General features: G+C 39.1%; 1 protein-coding gene across 1 annotated transcript in view; it reads right to left on the bottom strand.

Annotated features, from left to right (window-relative positions):
- Positions 1-2,029: 2,029 nt before the first annotated feature.
- The window catches only part of TEK (TEK receptor tyrosine kinase), a 39,410-nt gene continuing 21,852 nt past the window's right edge, over positions 2,030-19,587 (bottom strand). Inside the window, exons 5-23 of the mRNA XM_075136348.1 lie at positions 18,671-18,802; positions 17,381-17,521; positions 16,527-16,655; positions 15,360-15,514; positions 14,933-15,074; positions 14,390-14,551; positions 13,266-13,400; positions 12,256-12,549; positions 10,668-10,967; positions 10,025-10,182; positions 8,570-8,780; positions 7,500-7,610; positions 6,966-7,156; positions 6,464-6,577; positions 5,480-5,550; positions 4,834-4,874; positions 3,625-3,721; positions 3,049-3,148; positions 2,030-2,937 (exon numbers count right to left, since the gene is read on the bottom strand). Of these exons, the coding sequence (XP_074992449.1) occupies positions 2,863-2,937; positions 3,049-3,148; positions 3,625-3,721; positions 4,834-4,874; positions 5,480-5,550; positions 6,464-6,577; positions 6,966-7,156; positions 7,500-7,610; positions 8,570-8,780; positions 10,025-10,182; positions 10,668-10,967; positions 12,256-12,549; positions 13,266-13,400; positions 14,390-14,551; positions 14,933-15,074; positions 15,360-15,514; positions 16,527-16,655; positions 17,381-17,521; positions 18,671-18,802 (2,759 nt within the window). The 3' untranslated portion in view covers positions 2,030-2,862. The remainder of the gene's footprint in view (positions 2,938-3,048; positions 3,149-3,624; positions 3,722-4,833; positions 4,875-5,479; positions 5,551-6,463; positions 6,578-6,965; positions 7,157-7,499; positions 7,611-8,569; positions 8,781-10,024; positions 10,183-10,667; positions 10,968-12,255; positions 12,550-13,265; positions 13,401-14,389; positions 14,552-14,932; positions 15,075-15,359; positions 15,515-16,526; positions 16,656-17,380; positions 17,522-18,670; positions 18,803-19,587) is intronic.

Here is a 19,587-nt window from a genome sequence, read left to right as displayed (position 1 = left end):
CAAGCTGTTGAACAATCAGAGCTGTTGCACTAAATAGAAGTTGAGGGTGGTGAGGGAGAAGGCTTGGGGGAGAAGTTGTGTGGGGGCTTTGCTTCTGACTTTTATTCTTAAAGGCTCCACTTCCTCTGAACAGGTGTCTGATAATTTCTTTTTAAACTATGGATAATGCTTTACTGTAAGCAGTTACCTGCCATTCTGCATCACATACTCCTTAAAGCATGGCCAACTCCACTTGTCTGATACTGTTCATTTCTTTCCCAACCAAAAACTTGTACGGAGTATGAACTTGATAACTATGTGAGAGAATATGGGAAGACTAATGCTGTGATACCAAAAAAACAACATGGAGAATAGCTGATGATACTCTAAGCTTGTGCATAGATGTCGGCAGGTGTAAATAGGTGGAGGTGTATAAAGAATGTTAGGACGCGGGGTATGTGCAATAATGGAAAACTGTTGGTACTGGTAGCGTTATGCTCTTGACAGCAAAGAAACAAATAAAAGACACTTGGGAAGGAGGGGACATGGGATCTCATGTATTGTGCTGTGGAAGGCAGAACATACAGCCTGCTCACGGTTAAGCTGAAAACCTTTATATGCCACCTACTGCCATGAATTGGGCTTTCCAGCACTGGATAACAGACAGTAAAGTCTAGCGATTGAACCTGGGATACCAGGTGCATGTTGCAAGTATAGAAGTAATTCGTCTATCTGAGACTCTGACAGAACTAGTGGATGTTTGTAATAGCCGTAGTTCTGTTATGTATAGACTGAGTAGAGACATCTCAAGCTATGTATTGGAGTTATTGTTTTCTTTTGTGTATTTTTTAAAGCGACAATTTAAAAAAAATTAAATTTCATTAGAGCAGATTAGAAAGTTAATGCATGCCACAATGTTAAGTGAAGATATGAAGAACATTTATAAGGATACATAAATGACCTCCAGCTAAATTTACAGTGCGGCTTGAGCACTTAAAATGCAGACAGTATTAAGACCTATTGGGTTGATGAATGACCCTCTGATTGTTTCCTATGTGGCATATTGGGCCAAGTAGAAGTTTGCCACAGAAGAAGGGGTTTGCATCAAGTAGGAGAATAGTCAGTTGTATCTGCTTGTTAGAGATGTGTGAGACAATGAGCTGTTTTGGACCTGTGAAAAATTCTGTACAGGAAGTGGAGCAGTTCTAGCAGAAGTTGTTAGCTAACTTTGCGTAGCAGCCTAGAAAACACCCATGGAGGTCCATTCCTGTTCACTTCCCTGACCTGTAGGAACCCGGTTGGACTGCAAAATGCAATGCCCATGCTTCAAATGTGCCCGGCCACATAGTCTTTTGTGAAAAATATAGTGGAATTTGTTTCTCTTTTCCATTTTGGAATTGTTCCTTGGTCCAGTGAATCTGTTCACTCTTTGTGAACTCAGATTGTAGCACCTGTACTTGCAGTGCAAGTCCTGCCTATCTCAAGGCCACACAAGTCATCTCAGCACCCTTGTTCGTTGACTTACTTTCTTTTAATAAGGATCTTGGTGCTTCTCTTATTTGAGTCAACCTAGTGTATGCCGTAATGTTACTCTCGTCTGCTGTGATAACCAATCTGCCTTGTAACCAACCAAACACCCACCCACAAACTAAGTATCAGAAGAGGAAACCTTTTTCTCTTTCTTTCTCTAGCATCTTCCTCCAAGTCTTGGGGGGTGACCTGATCCACCCAGCTAGAAAGTCACGGTGGTCTGATGGTCAGTTATGAGCTGGTGAATCATGGGGGGATGAGGGGAACATACGTGCAAAGCATGAGGTTAGCTGATGTGTGAAGTTTGAAGAGGGTAGATCCACAGGATCCCACATGGTTGACTTGATACCAGAAGCTCAGGCCAATCCTGCCTCTATTTGTCTAACATAAGGACTAGAAGATCTTTCTGGCGGGCCAAATATCATTGTTGTGAAGCATTTCAGTACAATATTTTTAAGAGGCCATACCACACTACAAACTGCATAAGGGATAAAAATAAGCATAAGTAAGCCAGCCCTGCTTGTACATAATACGTAGTGATTTATAATTATGCAGTGAAATTATTAAATGAAATACAAACTGAATAAGCCTCATGTATATCCAGGCTAACTGTAAAAAGGTATTTTACAATATGTAGTATGTTCCTCAATCCTGTGCTTCATGATAATTGCTGTATGGCTGCCTTCGATAGGATTAAACACTTCAAAATATATGCATATTTTGCATATAGGCAAACACTGACTGTTGAACTGGATTATGAAAGAGCAATAGCATGCCTTATATTTTACAAATGTCAATAGAATTTTTGAACAGGTTATTTCTACTAGTTCACTTTTACATTCAACTAGCAGTCTTGCTTAATAATTAATTATCGTTGGTGAGCATACTGGATTGACATCTGCTTGCAACTCCCATTGTTGCATTGAGCTTAGCATTTTTGTTTGAATCACAATGAAATGTCTATGAAATACTGCTATAAGATACCGACTTTGGTATCAGTAGCGCTTGGAAAGTGTAAAAAATATCTAAGATGGCAATACCTAATGCACTACAATAATTTTATGTATACGCTATATCTACACGACTAGGAAAAAAGAAAATCCTGCATATGAAACAGCAGATTTCATGACTTCAGTCTATTCCTACCCTGAACAGTATATACACTTCTACAGCCTGTGGAGGCAGAGGTTACTGTGTGATATACACATACATATCTGTAGTAAAACAGTATTACTGTATTATATACAGTTAAAGCTATACACAGTTCTACACAGCACATCACATTTTGGGCTCCAGCAGATTAAGTTTTGGTTTTCTTCAGTACATCATTGATGAATGAAGATTTCTCCTGTCTTAAGCAGCTTCTTCAGCGGAGCAATCGATGCCTGCGTAAGTAAACTTCTCGTATAGGGTAGTATTCACATAGGTCTGGGAAGGAAATAAACAGAAAGAGTGTGATGCAAGGTGCATTATCTCAAGAATCCTAAACTATACTGAAATTATTCATGGCCTAATTCTTTTCTAGGGATTCATTCTTACCTTCCTTTCTTCTAACATCCTGTTCAGTGACACCAGTATCTGAGCAAATGATGGTCTTTCATATGGTTTCTCTCTCCAGCACTGTCTCATTAGGTCATACCTTTAAAAATCAAACACCAACATTTGATAGTTTAGATACATAGGTTAAAGCTACAAATTCACGTTTATTGGAAGATTGTGCACATTCCATTTTTCAAAGGAAAATGGATTTATACAGAGCTGGAGTTACATTTTCCACAGCTGGTTGCTGTCTGAAAAGAATTTTCTTTTTCTCTGAAATAATCAAAAAGCTCTCTTTGAGCTAAAGCCCAGCCATGTTGTGTAAAGAACAGGATATCTGGCAGGAGCAGAGAGCCTGAGAAAGGGTTCATGGCAAATAACAGTGCATGCTGGGTGCAAAAAACTTAAGTAATTATTTCCACTTGTGCACCCTTTTAAAAATGTTTTTTAAAAATGTAGTTTTTATGTTTTCCTGAAAAAATGTTTGTCTTATTAGTTTCTGGTAGACCTGATATATTTTCTATAGCAGATGTTGTGTTACTCTGTGTCGGGTTTTTTGCTGAGGCAGTTACTTACACTTCATCATCACAGTTGAGAGGCTTTTCCAGTCTGTACCCTTGAGGCAGTTTTTCATAGAGTTCTGCACATGTCATTCCACAATACGGTGTTCCACCTAAAGCAGAGTTTAATCGTTATAATGAATGCAAGGGCTTTTTAACAAAAGACATTTTAATTTCATAGCAGAAATGAAAAAGAACAACTGACTTAGTAACAAGTGAATTAGTCCAACATTAGGGAATATTTTGCAGCTGCATTTTTGTTGTTAATGTTTCCATACTGTTCTTAATGCCCAGTATTGAAGAGAAAAATGAAAGCAAGTATAAACTTCTATCACCTGTGGGGCTCGCCTAAATTTCTCTACAACTCTGAGGGCCTGCATATGATTGTATTTGAACTGATTTTGCAATACACTTGATGGCAATAGGCAAGTCGTTCCTTCATTAGTATGATATTAATAAGATCCAGTATGGACTCATGGAGCTATTACTGTCAAGTTGATGTTTGGTTGCTTAGACTCTTGATTTTTCACACTGCAGTGTGTTAGTTCCCATCCATATCTAGCACAAATCCATTTAGTAATGAAAGCTGGGAACAAATTAGAAAGCAAAGTTCATGATCAGTCCAGTACCCAATGTGCACCTCAGTCAGTGTGCATCTCTTGGCCAGCAGGCCATGGGGCACACTCCAAGGCAAATCGTAAGGGTGGTGTAACACAGTAATTTTGAATGGTTTGAGGCTGTATCACGTACATCATGAATAGAGGTGTGTGCAGAAATGAACTCTAAATTTTATTTGAAGATTAATGTTCAAAAATTTTCTTCGAGAATACTTGGAGTAGGAGGTGTTTGCTCCCCCTCCCAGTCATTAAAATATAAGTCTTGATTTAAAACTCAAGAAGCCTAGGGAAAAGCGACCCATCAACTCAAAACATATTGGAATAGGGCTATAAATCATGTGATATGCTGGATTTCATATTTAGATATAGCCTAGGTTTTATAGTGCAATGAAAACATGGTGATTATGTTTTTCTCATTTAGAGTGGTACGTGAATTGAAAATGTGACAATTGCATTTCCAAGCATGCTGAAGCTAAATCAAATTTAGTAGAATGAAACAGAAAAATTTGAAATAGGTTGCAAAGGAATAAATTTTTAACAGACTGAGTGAACGGAGCTAGCTTGGCTCATATTGGTTTATTTGTGCAGTACAAAATTCAGATACTTACCTAAACTAACAATTTCCCATAATAGGACACCATATGACCATCTGCAACAGAGGGATATTATGGAGGGCAACAAGAATGCAACAAGATTTCATATTTTAAAATGGTAGATAGTTTTGCTAGTATTCAGAGAACACAGAGAAGTGTGATTCATTCTTTTATATTTTTTTATTAATTTTTGTGTAATGATAGGGTTCATAGAATCAGAAAGCAGGAGTGAAATCTTTAGCAAAATTAGTTCACTGTGAGTCCATCAGCCAGAGTCCTTTACTAGACTGTGAGCTTTCAGCAAATAGCGCTATTACAGAATTGCTTTGCCAAATATTACTTCCATTTTCCTGACTAAAATACTGAGTTCCTCTGGGTCTCCCAAGGATTCATCAGGTTTCTGATTTCAAGTGAGAAATATAGTTAAAGTAGTGGCCCAAATCCAATTAGCTTGTGAGCACAGAACTTGTTCAGACACCAATGATGAAATAAAGTCACTTTTTTATTGTGGGTTTTATTTTTGCTTTCATTGCTCACTCATGCTGACATGGCTATGGAGTTTTTTGAGTTAAGAGAGGATGTCTCATCCTGGCTGTCAAACTTCCCTTGAGATTGAAAAATATTTCTTTATTAAAAAAAGACTACTTGAAAACATACTTACACATCACTGTTTGTGGTGTAAACACTGTAATTCAAAGATTCAATTGCCATCCATCGCACTGGAAGCCGTCCCTGAAAATTATTTCATGAAAGTTTATTTGTTGGTAGTTGGAATAGCGATATTGCAATTTATACCCGAACAATTGTTCTGTGTGTTACCTTAATGAAAACTGACTTTATGCAAGTAAGCGTAATCAGGTGAATAAACTTATTTTTTTAAGTTGTGCATTTACTTCTTAAAGGGACAGTTTACACTAAAGGTAATAGAAAATTTATCCAACCAGCATCGAGAGGAAATGGAAATAATTCCTGACTGATGTCTTATGATGCCTTTAGCCAGTCCTGTTCCCTTGACCACGCGGAGTTGTTCCTGGTCTATGACTACAAGATGCTTATTACACACCTTCCTCTTCCAGATCTTCCAAAGCATTAGCTTTGGACAGCGGTTTTTTCAGCTCACAGAATCTGACATGCCTCTGGTTACCATCTTGCCAGCTTTGGCCTTGTTCAATAGAATTAGACCAGCTTGCCTCAGCTGGACAAATTCTGGTACGAAAATATTGTTTTCATAGCTGTACAGATCTACCCGCATGCACATATCCTCTTCATATGTCGGATGTATATTATATAGTTTTACTGTATAATTTATTTACTATATAATTACTTTATAATTTATGATACGTTTTTACTAAATCTCATAACTGGCTGCAAAATTGGTTATTTTACTGCCATACATATTCATATAAATAATTTTTAATTACATTGTATATTATATTATAAACATGGTATAGAATGGATTTACAAGTAATGTATGTATATTAATAAACACAATATAAATATTTATACACGTTAATATATAACATTTAAATAGTCATTTCTGTAGTACCCATGAGTTTGCATTTTTGTTCATATGAAAACACAAAGTAAGAAACAAGAAAACAAAAAATGAGGAAAACAGACTATATCAATTTGTTTTGATCCTTACCATGGTCTTCTTAACATAAACTTCTTGACCTCTTGATAAGCCAAAGTCAGCTATTTTTGCAACATAATTTTCTCCAACCAATATGTTTCTTGCTGCCAAATCTCGATGAATAAACTAAAATTAAAAAAATAAATATTGAAATCACCACAGTATCTATGAGGTTTACATGAATTATTTTAATGCTATATTGAAAATTGCAAACATTCAGAATAAGAACAAAACCCAAAACAAACGGCTTGGTATGTCACTACTGAGAACATTTTAAACTTTATCTGAAGATGACAGCAGTGAGTTACCATGTCGTTTGTAAGTTTTAGTGCCTCTTCCTTGATTCCCCGTGACCATAGCATTTGACAGGGCTAAGTGAACACAACAAAATAAATCTCATCCAGTAGGTGCTATAGAAGCTAAAATTAAAACCTTATTTTGATTTCATTAAAATGCACAGTCCCTGAGAAAATGAATTTCTGTGCTTTCAGTGGGTAGAGAGCTGAAGACTGACCTGTTTCTGGCTCAAGTAGTCCATCCCTCTAGCAACATCTGCTGCAAAATGCAGAAGTTGCTGAGAGGAAAGTGTAGATGCAGTACTGTTGGCAATAGCAAATGCTGGGTCTGTCTCTAGCACTCTGCTTTTCCGAAGGAAGTCCAGTAAATTTCCATGGGGGGCATATTCAATAGCAAGATAAAGATATCCTAATGAAACATCAGATAGTGAGCATATCACAAAGTAAGATATAGTCAGTAATATTATTTGGACACTTTAAGTGAAAAAGAAATGAACATAAAACAGACTGGAGGGGAAATACCAAACAGTATAATTCCTAGGTGCAGAGAAGAATTTAGAGCTATTGATGAACATCATTTCTGAAAGATCAGTGTGGGCTTGTAGATCTAAAACCACGTTTATTTGGCTTTTTAACAAATGTTGCAGAAAGACCTGCTTATAAGCTAGTGTTTCTATGGACTGTATGAGCTGTACTGTGGGTTTTTTTTTTTAAACTGATGTTAAAGTACATGTATTCAAGAGTTATCTTACCCCGATGTTCACATGCTCCCAAAAGATTTATGATGTTGGGATGATGACCAAGTTTACAAAGAACTTCAAGTTCTCCAGCAAAGTCTCTGTGATCATCTTTTGAGGCATACTCTGAAAATCAAATAAGCATGCGTTTATGTTTTCCTTTGAACTGAATTTATGACCATATTGTTGTTAATTATGAGGACTCTGGGCTGCCTGGGGCACTACTGCTTCAGCCTCAATAGAAGGAGAAAAACTCTAAGATACATTAGTATTTACTGAAAAAGTAGGACTTTTCAATCGAAGGAAAAAAAGAGGGAACCTAATGTCTGTAGCAGCCATCTGCAGAGAAAGAAAGCACCTTAATGTACCACATCACTCCCCTTATTATTTGAGAATGTCAAATGTCATAGCAGATCATATGAAAACTAGCTGCCTAAGAATCTTTCCATGTGTGTGCTGTTGATTATTTCTGCCTGGATGCAGGCCTTGGCTCTTTTTAAAATTATCATCATACTTAAGAGTGTCTCCCAGTCTGCCTAGATAATGATCTAGTGCATTGCAAGAAAATATGTACATTCTTGCAGTATTCTATGTATTGTAGTTCCCTCTGGAACGTGGCAGTCATGCCAATGAGTACAAATAAAATGAGTGATCCTCACAGTATGTATATATATAGATGCATAGATACAGTTGTCTCTGAATGGCTAAGGTAAAGCAAGGTGAGCAAATGCTGTGCCCCAAGGCTAGCTCGGTGCTCCTCTCTTTATTAAATGCATCTTTCAATGGCTCCCACTTTGCAGGTGAACTCACACATGAAGTTCATACTGACCTATGAATTGAAAAATACATAATAGTTAATGATATAAGCAATTAGAGAGAAATATAAACCAACTTGACTGTGAAGAAGTACAGCCTTGCCAGGGCACAAATCTTAGCCTAGTGACAGCTGATACAATTTCATGAGCAACTTTGAATATTTATTTTAGCTTTAGGAGAGGGCTACTAAGCATTTGTTACGACACAGAAATACTTGGAACAAACAACCAAGAAAAGTCGTTAGTCTCAGAGTCACCAATCTTTACTACCTTTCATCCTTTTAATCGCAGCGTCCATGCGTAAGCCATCTTTCTTAATGCGTGCTTTCAGGACTTGCCCAAAGTTACCTTCCCCAATCACATCTTGAAATTTTATGTCATTCCACTCAAGAACTGGATAAATAGTGGGATCTGGGCTGTTTTTGGCTTTCCTGCTCAGGGTGAGAGTACCTGAGTTAAACTGTACAGCTGGCTCTTCCCTCTGTAACAGAGTTAAGCAAACGACATTAACTGTGATTTCTACTTTACTGAGCAAGTAGAGCGCAATCACTCCCCGAACACGTGTGCTCACTCATGTACACACACACACGGAGCCTGATCCACCTCTTGCTTACGCAAGAGTGAGTACAGTAGACAATTACACCTACTTCGGACACTAACTGCATCAAGCACTTCTGCCCAGATCCACAAAATTAATCAGGCTCCTAATTTATGCATAAGTACCTTTGTAGACCTAGGCCTCCTGAACAGTTTTATAATCATCTTGAAGATGAAGGAGGTGGACAGAAATCATTTGGTAAAACTGATCTCAAAACCAGTTTTAAGTCCCAGGTTTGAGATATATCTCATACTAGGCTTGACTAAATCCTGTGCTGATCAGGCTCAGTAGGAAGACTGAGGAAAGAAGAAGCAAGGAAATGAGAGAGGAAATGATCTTCCTCCATACTTGCGGAGACATCTCTACTTCAGTTACACACTCCTATTAAATACTTCTGTGGGAAAAGTTTCAGGATAAGGAGCAGGAGCTATTCTGTGTGGCCTGGGGACTGATCATCTTTTTGGATGAGCCCCCTGGCCCCCTGTTTATGAAACAACCTATGCAGATCCATATGGAGGAGCTTTTTGGCCCAGCTTCGTTCTGCTTCACAGCTTCCCCTCTGAAGTGAGAGAACAGCACTGGAAAGCAGTGTGATAAAGAGACTACAGCAGGATACAAATCTATGCGTGTATACATAGAGAGAGAGATCTCTATGTGATGTTACAACCTTCAGCAATTTCCTCACAGACAGAACGACGATGTTGCCATTGACTGATCCCTGGTGTGCTGTCCCCAAGTTGAAAAGCCATGACAGAGCAGTCGCTGATGCTCAAAAGCAACGTTAAAAAATACTGTAGTTTTCAAAATCAGGCACAACTTCATAGAGGGAGAACACGCTTCTCCATTCTGTCTGGCTCGGAACTTGTCATACACAGGTGCGACAAGGCAGAAAAGGAAGAAGGATAAATGGTGTGCAACTTTTTTCAAGCCAGGTTTTCTACTTTATAGCCTGTAACTGTGATTGCTTCAGCTCCGGGGTCACTAGCAGAGAAGCTTTACAACCACAGTACTAATTGCACACGTGAAGAGAAGTATTTGGGAAGGCCAAAGAAAAGGAATTGGAAAAAACAGGAAAAGACGGGGCCAAAATTAATAACAACACTGACACAGGAAAGCTGGAGACCCACCACCACATTTTGGAAAGCCTGAGCCATTCGGCGCTGGAAGTTGGCTCGCTTTAACTGCAGCATGATGAGAAAGGCCAGGAGAATTGTTACACAGGTCATCCCTGCAGAGCCAAGGATAGCAATTAGCAGCATTTTGCCTCCTTTTGATTCATATGGAGCTGTTGAGGAAGCACATAAAGAGTTCATCATTATTTCCAGCTAATTCTGAAAAAGCCATGAACAACGTATAACTAAATACTCCTGTCTTGTGAACTGTATAAAGACGTAGATATACATCCTTTGTGTTGCAAAAATGGCACAGACATTGGATGCTCTGACTTTCACATGTATGAGTACCTGCAGCTACGCTGCTGAATTCAGGCAGAGCAGAGCTGAGGTCACATTCAATGATCTAATAGTCCTATTATATGCAGCTGCTTTAATTTATGAGCTGTTGGGCACTTTCTGATGTTGTATGTTTTCACTTCACCAATGCCATGCAGTGAACTGAAAATCAAATTTTGGTGATGCTGTATTGTGTGTGTCAAAATTAAGAGCAAAAGAAAACTAATATTAAAAAAATAATATTATGACTTTGCCTTAGCTAACTAGTTTATACAATCGGCCCTGGTTTGTACAAGTCCAGCATGCTGGAGTAACCAACCTTTAGTTTCTGGAAGAGTCTTCAGTTCAAACGATGTGTTTGGGTTGCTCAAGCCAATGTTGTTCTGAGCATTAATCTGAACCTGGTACACAGTGTTTGGCTCAAGGCCCTTGAGATGGTATTGAGTAATGCTGGTGTTCTTTATGATAATATCAATGTGGTTGTACTCAGCCTTGCCATAAATTTTGTAGCTGATGATGATGGAAGAGATGGAATGACCCTCAGCAGTCGTCCAAGAGATGACTGAGGATGTGTCTGTGGTGTTAGAAAACCTGATGTTGTATGGTGCAGGAGGGATTCCTGAGAAAAAACACAAACACACACAAAGCGTTGGAGCGTACATCCACCTCTTTCTCCTTCCTGCAGTGAGCCAAATACTTTCCTCGATGCTTTTGCAGTACTAAACAGAAGCAGAATTTTGTTGACGAGCTATGGTAACTGAATGCAATAGTTTTATGAACTTGATGTTCTGTCACCCGTATTGCAGTACTCCATACTTCCAGCAAAGGTTGGAGTGGCATTCAGTATAATCCTGTCCTTGGATGAAGACACGAATGCTCAGCTGTATGCAAGGACAACATGATTGCTTTCAAGTTAATGCAGAAAGGGTTAATTTCTTTCTATACTGAATCATCGTCCCCATGTGATTCCCAGGTCCCGTACTTTCACTGCTTCAGGGAGCAATTCCGTGTCAGGATACAGGCTGTTAGGAAGGAGGGAAATCAATACCAACATTTCCATAAATTTCATCAGAAAACCACCAGCAGGGGTGAGTGCTGGACTTGTGGACACACCCTTAGCTATTACGCTAAGTACCTTCTCCTAGAGAACAGTACCCTTATGTTTTTCTTAGTGCAGTTTGGCGTCAGAGCTCAGGAAACTGGCGTGTCCCATGATAGCCATTGATACTTCCGTTAATACATGTAGGATCTCAGTGAGGGCCTCCTCACATGACCTGTAAGGAGGAGGAAGCCCACCTTTCCAGTGTGGAGTATGGGCAGTGGCACCCATCAGCCATTCAGATGGACATCTGCTCAGATGGTACTTCATTCAGATAGGGCATTTGTTGTGGCGTTAAGAAAGGACACTACTCACACGCAGGGAATTCAAGGTCTTCAGTGTAGCACACTTAACTACACTTTGCTCACAGGGGTTTTACCTTGCACTGTATCTTCTCTTCCTTCTTTAAGTGCTGACTGTTTTTATATTGACATAGCTGAATTGCAGGGTCTGAGTGGGTTTTTTTGAGTAACAAAAGAGCTTGGAGTAGGGAACTCTGTGGGTTCATCATTATTAGGAGGAAAAAAATGCATGAATCACACTGAAATGAAGATGGGGATTCCCAAGCTTTTAATTTGTTTTTCCCTTTTTTTTTTAAACTCATTATTAGTTCCTGATAAGAACTAAGCATAAGAATTTCTTTGGACACTGAGCTATCCTCATAATAATAGTAATAACCATAAGTGATCATCAGGAATTGAGTGTTACCAGAACAAAGGATTACATTTAATGTAGTCATTAAGTGACAATCATTCTGATCACTGGGGGAAAGAAGAATTAAACAGAAGGATGTGAATCAGCTACTTACTGTCACTGAAAGTCCATGCATACAGATAGTTGCTCCATTCTCCTTGGGACCTGGTGTTCACCCGAACCCTGCACATGTATTGCTGTCTAGGCTCAAGATCTTTAATGATCAGGGTGGACATATTTCCTGGCACTTGAGTAATAACACTGCTCTCGTCACCGTTGTCATTCACGCTCTTCCTTTCTACTTCAACACGAATGTCATCCTCTGTCCTCAGTGTTAAAGGATGCCATGACAAATTCAGTGATGTCATACTTTTTGGAAAGAGAGTGAGACCTTCTGGTGGAGGAAGACCTTGGAAAAGCCACAGTGAGACAGGGAACAATATTTCATGTCTGGTATGCAAGCTAAAATAGGGGTACCACTTATTCCCAACCGCTTACCCTAGCTTGGAGTGACAAAGGGTAATTCTCCCCACCACCCCACCCAATTTGGCAGAAATTACATCTAAAAAGTATCTTATCAACAGCTGTTGTGTCAACAAAAAGGTCTCTTCACTGAGCTGGTGTTGCAGATGCACTTTTTAGACGTGAGAAGCCAGCTCTTTTGCTCTCTTATTAGATAGTTCCTGGTGCAATCCTCATTTATTTTGTATGTCAGTATTCAGTTTGGGTTGTATCCTCAGTGGACTAAAAGCTTTTCTGCTTGTTCAGACACCTTCATTTTTAAAGTAAACTGATCTAATACAAAGATGAAGGACTGGCATGCAAAAGAAGTGATTTCTATGTCCAACTCCTCTGCACAGCCAGCCAAAATATGTAAATTTCCCAGTTCCCCCATCTCTAAATCAGAGAGAATAATAGCTCTGCCCGTTTCTGGTTTTCTTCACCTCTGATTTTTTTTCTTCTTTTTTTTTTTCTTTGCCTGAGATTATTTTGAAAGACTCTACATAGTTTTCATGTCCAGCCACCTTTGCTCAAATGAAGGTGCTCTGGCAGAGATCAGGGAACAGACCACAGAGAAAAACAGCTGACACAGCCCTTTTGTGAAAAGCCAAGATGATGACTTACCAAGTGCAGCTGTTGTGAAGCTAGCCTGTGGTCCAGGATGGCCTTCCCCACCTTCCCCTTGCCGACTCAGCTGAACACAGAACTGATATTCTGTTTTTGGTTCCAGATTGTCCAGTCTTTTGGTTGTGCCTTTTACTGACAATGAAAGGAGAAGGTAAAGCCATAGCTCATGCTGAAAAATGTTAAGGAAGAAAAGGTTTGGAAAATATTCCCGAACCACTAACCATGGAAAGTAAGATACTCAGGTTCTTCTTTTGTTCCTGATTCACCAAAGATACATTATTTAGGCCAGGTTGGATGGGGCTTTGAGCAACCTGGTGTAGTGGAAGGTGTCCCTGCCCATGGCAGGGGAGTTGGAACTACATGTTCTTTCAGGTCTTTTCCAACGCAAACCATTCTATGATTCTATGATGATTTAGAAATATAAAATACTTATTTTTAAATTGAGTTCCAACCCAGCCCAAAGGATGTTTCCATCTGCCCTTCCTTCAGGACAGAACAAGACTGGTTGCTTAGGCAGCGTGCATTGTGTATGCAGATCTCGAATTAGTATCTTGAATTAGTAACAACAGTTTGTTACTTGTTAAAGTTCCTGTAATGTTCCTATAATATTTTAGGCCTTGCATAAAATGTTAACACAGTGCTGGAAGAGGTCATCTAACTCACAAGCAGGCTTTGTTTTGCTCATACCATTCCTGATAAATATTTAGGTAAGATATTTGTCTCACCAGAGGGCACAATAGACACGAAGGAAGATTGTAGATATTCCAGGATGTTTTCATACTGCTCACTACTTTTGAAAACCTGCTATTTACATGGGAGTTTTCAACAGCTGGGCCTAACATTGAGTACTGTTTATCTTAAGGAAGGAGGAGAGAACCCTTTGGTTACTGAAAACTGAATATATACTTTTGACTACTGTTGGTGTACCACATCCACATTAACATTATACATAGTGATATACAAAGAGCCAGTCATAAAAGATTCATGACGCGTCCAGTCATAAAAGATTTAACTTTTATGTGTTGTAGAGTCTTTTGAGTCTAGTCAAGAGCAGACACTACATTATGTTTCAGCATGCAGCTGAAGTTTGTGTTTAAGGGAACTGAAGAATGTCCTCTTACCTTCCACAGACATCCAGGACTGATAACGTTTTGCTGGCTTGTACAGGAGTTTGGTTGACACAACAGGTCCATCTCCAAGATGTAACTCAGCATTGATATCAATTATGAGAAAATTATGACCACTGTCTGTCAGCCTTGGGGCATACTGTGGCACAGGAGGAACTGAGCAAGAACGCAAGTATTAAACCAGCCTTTTAATTCCCTGTATCAGTAAAACTCTGGTATCTTCCTATATCTACAGAAAAATAGGAGGTGTTCTTCAAAACTCTTACTAAGCAGACAGAGGTTTACCCCCTAAAGCTGACAGTTTAGATCTTTCAAAAAAACTTCGGGTTTTCTTCTAATTCTTACCATCACACTTATTTTTTCAATACACATAATTAGTATGTTGCTTATAAAAAGTTTCTGTTCACATTCTGACTGTAGATATTTATTCAGACATTTTCCTGCAGTGCAGAGAACAGAAAGCTCTGCCATGTTAGAGTATAAAGCTGGCCTTAAAAGCTAAGAGGCAAAGACATTTGAAGAGATGCATGATTTTACCTTTGACTGTAACTTGAAATGGTTTCTCTGCCATTCCTGCTACTGTCTGCACACTGCAGACCCAGGTTCCTGTATCACGGGGCTGGATTCGATTAATTGTAAACATGGCTTCAGAGCGATTACTGGTAACAATTAGGGCAGGCTGAAATGACAGAAGAAGTACAGGGCCCAAAAAATGTGGGCGTTAGGAATATTCCCATGACACTTTCTCACAGTTTAGAAATTCATCTAGAGTTTAGTGATACCAATAAAAAGGGTCTACAACGGTCAGTTCCATAGTTTCATATGTGCTCCTGTTCCTAAGTTCATGAGATATCTCAGAATATTGAAATTTCACACTATGCTTGAAAAACATAGTGTGCATTAACTACAGATAAAGTCAATATAAACATCAGAAATAATAGGAAGCAATTAATCAGGAGCCTACCCTTAGGACAGTTCCATCTTGCTTCAAAAGTTTAAATTCTTCAGATTTAGGAAGTGGCATTCCAGTTGCTATACAAAAAGGCTTGAACTCGACGCCAGAATTGAGTTCTACAGGATCTAGTAAGTTTTCTATCTGAGGTGAAAGATCTGCTGAACCTACAGAAGATATATAGTATTTTAATGTCAGCCTTCAAACAGAACTTTAAAAAGGCAGCACCAAAACAGGTTTAGGTGTACAATGAGCATAGGCAGCATAGGTGTCTGGTTCTCCCTTCACTCATGTGGGCACACACAAGGATCATGCTGACCAAAGTCAGCACTGTTATACCCGTGTAAATATCATGCGAGAAGGAACAAGCCCTCTGTCCACTCTTCTTTCTTTTCCGCTCCCCTCCCCTCTCTTTCTCGCTGGCATTCTAAGTTTAGCTATGCCAAAATCATGCACACAGTTTGTACTGAATGTATAGTATCTATTTGCTCTCCATTTTGTCTGTTTATAAGAGCAGTAAGGTCACAACGATATAGTTTGGCTGGTTGGATCACGGTTTTATTTCTCTGCTTGTTTTTGCGCTCGAAAGCTTTTACCAGTTAACAGTGGATTTGCCACTTAATTTATCATGCAGAAATAATAGATGCTGAATGCATCTTATAAAATACTGTGTGTGAACCTTGCCTGAATACAAAGAGATTCTGAATGAGGTATGTTCAGCTTTGCAAACTTAACTCTCTCTCAGAGAGACAGAGCTGGGGTTGTCTTGGTGTCTCAGTCATCAATTTCAGATCATGAGGCACATGGTATAGGAGTGTATGCAGATGAATAAGAGGTAGGTAATGGTAAAGTACCATGAGCCTATCCAAAAGCTGATCATGCAGGTAGGATGTGCAGCTTCTGTCAGTAATTGATGTTCAGGTCAGTGTCAAATCCTGTGGAGTAACGTTTGCAAATCTACCGCTAACGAAAGCAAAATCAGACGAAATGGTAGCATACCGGCCTGCTAAATGCAGCATATGGGGCAGAGGCTTAAAAACACTGCATTGCAATAAAAATGTAGAGAAGTGTCTGGGCCCCTGGAATGTAATTGGCAGAGCAAGGACACCAGCCTGGAGAGGAAATGCTGTACCTTCAGTTACACTGGGAAAAGCCATTTACTGTGTTACCTTGCTTTACCTTCTTTTTCACATTGCAGACCATGCCATCCAAGGGAGCAGATGCAGCCCTTAAATCTGTCGCATGTCCCTCGATTGTGACAATTACATTTGAGTTTGCAATCCGACCCATAAAAACCAGGCTTGCATTCTGCAAGTACATATGTTTCCAGTTAGTTTAAAGGTACTAGAAAATGTCTTCTATTAGTTTTCAATCTCATGCATCAATTCTCCAGTAGGGTTTAGTTCCCTCAGTTGGGTTGAGTTTGAAACTATATGTATTAATACTAAATCATCCACAGAGCATCCTGAGAACACACTAATGTCAAGACAGTAGAGCACATTTGTATCCACGCCTGTCATTTGTAGACTAGATGCCAGTGTGGAAGCGTCTTCAATCGCCACTGTTGTTTCACTTGCACTGTGGTAGTATCCAAAGGCTTCATCAGTGTTATGTCACCATTGAACAAGATGGCACATATTCATGGAGGAAGATGTGCTTCATGTCCCAAAGAGATTGCAGTCTAACTGAAGTGAAGAAGGCTGATTACGCTCAGTATTGCTCAGCAATGGATATATGTTTGGCACCGAATTGCTGAGTTTGACTTGTAGAAATACAGCAGGACTGTAGCTGTTAGAGGATTTTTAATGTCTCAGTAGAACATCAATTCATTTTGCAGAACAATTTGAATAGTTTTTAACTTAGTATGTCCTTCTTCTAAGAATCTGACATGGTCCTCTGAGACGGGTAAATATTATTATCCCTCTTTTACTGTAAAAATCCTGTCTTTTACTCTCCTCTGTTAGTTCCTTTCTGTATTTGCTATGTGCAGCACTCTAAGGACTCTTCACCATTCCTCGTATTTTTTACTATACCTTTATCACATTCCAGTCCCATCCATCCTGTGGCGCAAGAACAACCATATGGATCTGGTAGACAGAACATATAGTTTCTGCAGCCATAGTTTTCTTTACAGCTCTCTTCACATGTTTTACCAAATGTATTGGCTCCACAAGCTATTGAAGAGAGAGAAGGATAGAATAACTCTAACCACAAAAGAGTTAATGCTTCTAATGATACAGCTTTAGACAACAGAAAACATGAATTAAAATAAAAAATAGCATTTTTACCATTCAGATGCCACATATATTAACATCCATAACTACTTAAGGCACGGCTGCACTAATGGTTAAGTTCAGGCAGCAGAAACAAGCATAACTTTCTCCCATGTGAGGATACATCAGCAAAGCACCCATTGCTTTGGATATGTGGGAACAAAGCTTCAGCATAAAACCTTTTTATAAGCCTTTTTAATATAAAATGGACAAACAGTGCCATGGAAACCAAATATTCTTCTTAGAGGTCAATGCATATGAAACTGCCAAGCTCAAGGTTTTGCTTTTCTGATATGATCATACTACTTCAGAGTACTTCAGATGTCAGCTATTCCGATAGCTTAGCTCTAGTAGTTGCAGCACTGCAATTCAGTCAAAATATTAGGATACATATTTAGCATTGGACCCAAAAGTTGTTTGGAGAGATCAGAGCAATGCGATGCCTGCTGTAATTATTCCAGAATCCAAACTAATTGTCACAGACACAGATATGCACAGACAGACATATACTGTTGATATGCCCCTACAGAGACAAGTCACCCTGTGAGCACGTTAGCAGCTTGTTCAGAAATAGCCAGGGAATCTCTAACACAGGGCTTCATTTCCCAGTGCCAGTGTATCCTTAAGATCTCCTATTCTACCATGCATTTAACAGTCAGTAGCTTCAAGCATACTGATTTCAGGGGAATCATAGAACAGCCCAGGTTGGAAGGGATCATCTGGTCTCTTGTGGGAAAGGGAGCCTAGAAGAGATTATCTAGCACACTGTCCAAGTGCATATTGATCAAGAAGATTTGGAAACATTCATCTTCCCTGGCAATATAATCTCTGCTAGGAGAAGAGAAGGAGAAGTTAAATCACAACTACAAGAACAGCCTTACTAATTCAGGGTTCATCTCACCCAACACTGTTCTGTCTCCAGCACCAGCTGTAAATGCCTTAGCTATAAAGAGTAAAGGCTACTCCATTTGATGCTTCCCTAAATAATCTGCCAACTTCTGCTGCTGAAAACAAATTAATAAGCAATCTGTGAAAATAATATTTGCTTACCTTTCTCACATGTTTTTCCCATAAAACCTGGAGGACAGATGCATTCCCCAGTATCTTCATGACAAATGCCATTGTTCGTGCAGGAAGGGCAGTGGGAGCTACAGGAAGGGCCCCATTTCTGAGCTTCACATCCTTTTATGCAAAAATATAATGACATATTTGTTGTCTTCTTATTCAGTAACCAATCAAGTAGTAAAATTCTTTTTAATTAAGACAAACAGTAAAATACATAAAAATATGACCCATATGGACCGCCTAAAACCCCAGCTGACTGACCTAATGTAAGGAATCACTTTTTTCATTGTGGAAGTGCCCCTATTTCTGGAGCAGAACCACTGCATAGTACGCAATAATACTACATAACGTTTTCAAGGAAGGAACTGAAAAAGTCTTCCATTTTTGAAACTAGAGAGAGATTTTTTTAGTTTGGAAGAGTAAGTTTGGAAGTTGACAAAGATGTTATATTTAAGATTTCTATTCTTGTATCAGGGATCTGAGACCTACAAAAGGTCCAGGCTTCACCTGGGGCTGGCTGTGCTGGTAGTAAGCCAGCAGAACCAAGCTTGGCATCACTGGCATTGTAACAGCATTTGGCAAGACATGATTTTTTTCTGTAACAATATTTTTCTTGAAAGTTCATTAGACTGGATTCACATCTGTTGTATCTTTACTGTCTTCACTGGGTCTTTATAAGAAGGATCAATCAACTAGTGGTGACCTGTTTCTGGAATAAATGGACTAAGAGCAATCAGTTGTTTTAATACCTGTCACGATTTTCTTCTTTTCCCACTTCACAGTTTAAAAAGATACTACTACCATTAATCCTGCCAGTGAGAGTTTTGATACTGATTTCATGGAAGCAGAGCTCAAACTTTAAACAAGTATATAGGACTTCATCATGCAAATGCTTAATCTAT

This window comes from Calonectris borealis, chromosome Z (genome assembly GCF_964195595.1).
Source record: "Calonectris borealis chromosome Z, bCalBor7.hap1.2, whole genome shotgun sequence".
Lineage (NCBI taxonomy): Eukaryota > Metazoa > Chordata > Aves > Procellariiformes > Procellariidae > Calonectris > Calonectris borealis.
Note: the sequence above shows the minus strand (reverse complement) of the source record. Positions and strands in the feature narration are given on the sequence as shown.